The sequence below is a fragment of the Impatiens glandulifera genome, unplaced genomic scaffold, assembly GCF_907164915.1.
Source record: "Impatiens glandulifera unplaced genomic scaffold, dImpGla2.1, whole genome shotgun sequence".
Classification (NCBI taxonomy): Eukaryota; Viridiplantae; Streptophyta; class Magnoliopsida; order Ericales; family Balsaminaceae; genus Impatiens; species Impatiens glandulifera.
In genome coordinates, this window is record NW_025919140.1 from 1,128,597 (window position 1) to 1,131,684 (window position 3,088).

Genomic DNA, 3,088 nt, shown 5'->3' on the forward strand with positions numbered 1-3,088 from the left:
GTTTCAACTGTAACAAAGGCCATTTTCATGTCAGATGAGTACACAACTAAAACATACTTAACAAACAAGATTCAGTCATTAATCTGGTCTAGAAATTTGTGGCTGGGAACATAAGAAATCAAATGCTAACAGATATTTAACTATGCACAACTATGAGATACCTTTGAAAATGTTGGTACAACCAACAAATAAAATGCAGAAAAAGGCAAAGAGATGGTCAATTATTAATTGGACCCCACTAAGTATTATTTGATTTCAAAAGAATTATTCAATAAAAAAGAATGAGAAAAGCAATTTCACATTAACCAAAGACCTAACTAACATAAGAAATAAGATCACCTTTCTGTAGATATACTACCAACAACCCATCTTTCTCCATCTGTTGATGTACCCACTCCTGCCATCCAATCTTCAAATAAAAGGTGCATGAGTTGATTCTTCAGTAATTCCACTATTAGACCACACAACATAAACTATGCAGTACAGAAAAACCTGAAAGCCTTAACTTCACACAACTGTACTAAGATTACAAAGTAACAGCATCTAGTTTGCAAAGTAGCCTCAAAAGCATAATAATCATGTTATTGAGTAGTCTGAATAAGAGAAGATACTTACAAAGAGGAAGAGATACTCATTAGGATACACTTTCAAGAGGACTGAATTTTCAAAATGAAAGGTGACAGTAGGAAAATCATCATCCACACTATAATAAGTATAAAATGTAAAATGTAATAGCTATCTTTAGCTTGATATTGAATATGTAAATAAGTTTCAACAAAACCTTAAATAAGAGAATGATCAAGCTTCAACTGAATTTCCGAAAAACGAATAAAACAAACAGCTATGATGATATTATTAAGTAGCATCATCCTTACAAAAGTATTCAGAGTATTTGGCCAAAGAAAACTAACTTTAACAAAACAATATTTATTTTTAAGCACATAAATGCGTAAACGATACCAACTTTCTCACGAGGAGCTACATACCTTCAAGGATTCTGAAAGCATGTATACTGCTCATGAAGGGTTTGTAACTTTATATCAGGCTGCCAGAGAATCTGATAAAAACAAAAAGAATGTTAGGTAAAATCAAGATTATTAATTTTTTCTGCTAAACAAAACCAAGATTTAATGAGTCTAATGAAAAAACAGTTGGAACAATGGATTAGCTCACCTTCTTCACTAATTCCTGGTATATAGCATCTGGGAAGTAAGCCAAAGTTGTACAACTGTCAATTATTGTCTCGTTATAGTCTCCAGCATGTGATACATTTGTTGTTAGATTAAGAAATTCAGACCCAACTTGAACTGCTGTCATATTGACATTGTAATGTGGCCTAAAATTTATGTCACAGCTAGTTAATCAATGGTCATCAATATCAAAATTAAAGTTAAAATGCAAGAAATGTTTATGCAATTCATATAGATGATAACATGATACTACATAGTACATACTTGTTTGGTAATAAACGAGTTGTGTTGACCTTTGGCTGCACAACATGCCCAATTGAAAAAATACCTCCACCATTCACACCATCCAAACAATGTGCGAAAATCTTTTTCACTGTCCCACAAGCAGCAAGTTGGGATATAAAGGAAGAGTTTGATCTTCCAAAACCAACTATTCCATCAAGAACATGTTCAGACGAATCTAGATCGCCAGATTGACTCGCACCACATCTAGCATGAACATCAAAATAAGTCAAAAAGCAATGTAAACACACTCTATAGTATTAACACAGGAGAAAAACAAAACCTCAAATATTACTACAACTCAAGTTACTAAACCAATACTTTAGATATCAGCCAATCATTACTATCCTTAAGAGTAACAGTTACGATTGTAAACATATTTGATCACCCAATAGAAATTATTTGGTTCAAACCCATGAAACATGCACATCACCAATAAATTTTGTATTCTGATCAGTTTCGACAAGTCCATTTTACATATTTATTATTGATAAAACAATGAGATTTGAAAGCTTTATTGTAACATTCGTATGTATGTGAGCAAAGATTATTTCAAGAAGGGACATCTACCACGTCTATAACATAGTAGTATGAATGAAAACATGGATATAGGTATGAGCATACCCAAATATAAAACTTTGGTTTGCTGTCATAGTTTGTAGATCTCCTGATACACTATCATATTGGACAAGATCTTTCACAAAGTAGCCAAGACTATAACTTCCATCTCCATAAACCTCAGTATATAAACAAGTCACATTAGTCGCACAGTTAGGTGTTTCAATACAAAATTGAGAATAACAGAAAACCTTTGTCCTAGTGAGAGAATTCTTAAGATCGGTGGAATCTGCAAATAAATGAATATTAAGAAGAAAAAAAACATAATTTTAAAATCAAACAAGAACATGATTAAAAAAGTATACAGAAGACAATACCAAGAATTAGTGAAGCATATAAAAAGAGGTAAACAAGTTTCGTACACCATGGTCACCATAAAGTTCAAACAACCATTCTTTATTATTAGAATCTTCTTGTTGTGGACTAAAACATATTTTGTTGGTCAGTATAAAGGAGATGACTCATTTGGTAATAGTTGGTCATCATTTTTCTAGACTAAAACACAACCCTTAGAATACTCAAATTAAGAAGTAACAATTTTGGCCCTCAATTCATACACAAACAGTGTTTCAAGCATCAAAGTATATTTATAGAAATCAGTTTAATATTAGCAGCTTAAGAAATAATACAAGTAGAATCAATGATTTCAGATAGAACCTAATAAGTTCAAGCAATAAAATGGTGTTCTAAATATCATTAAGATTCTAAAAAGAAACCTTTTATCTTTAACCCTAGAAACATTTTTAGTATCAAAATGAAATCTCGACAAATAGATAAGATTGATATCAACATCACTAGCTTCAAAATTAAATATATCTATTTCTTGGAGTGAAAGCAAGTATTTCCATATCAACAATTTTCTTCAAAAAGTAAAGATAAAATGCATAAATTTGTAAGGGTGTTAGTACATAGAATAAAGACTTTACAAAATTTTCAAACATCAACTGTAAAGTTGATTCTTGGAATCTACTTTACTGTAGTTTTTTTCCTTAATTCAT

General features: G+C 31.1%; 1 protein-coding gene across 1 annotated transcript; it reads right to left on the bottom strand.

Annotated features, from left to right (window-relative positions):
• Window positions 1-285: 285 nt before the first annotated feature.
• LOC124917589 (aspartic proteinase 36-like) lies at window positions 286-2,359 on the bottom strand (the record flags this gene model as incomplete). The annotated part of the gene is made up of 5 exons (XM_047457985.1): window positions 286-703; window positions 1,014-1,057; window positions 1,174-1,336; window positions 1,455-1,679; window positions 2,097-2,359. Coding segments are annotated over 5 exons (822 nt in total), but the record flags the coding sequence as incomplete, so codon positions are not given.
• Window positions 2,360-3,088: the final 729 nt, after the last annotated feature.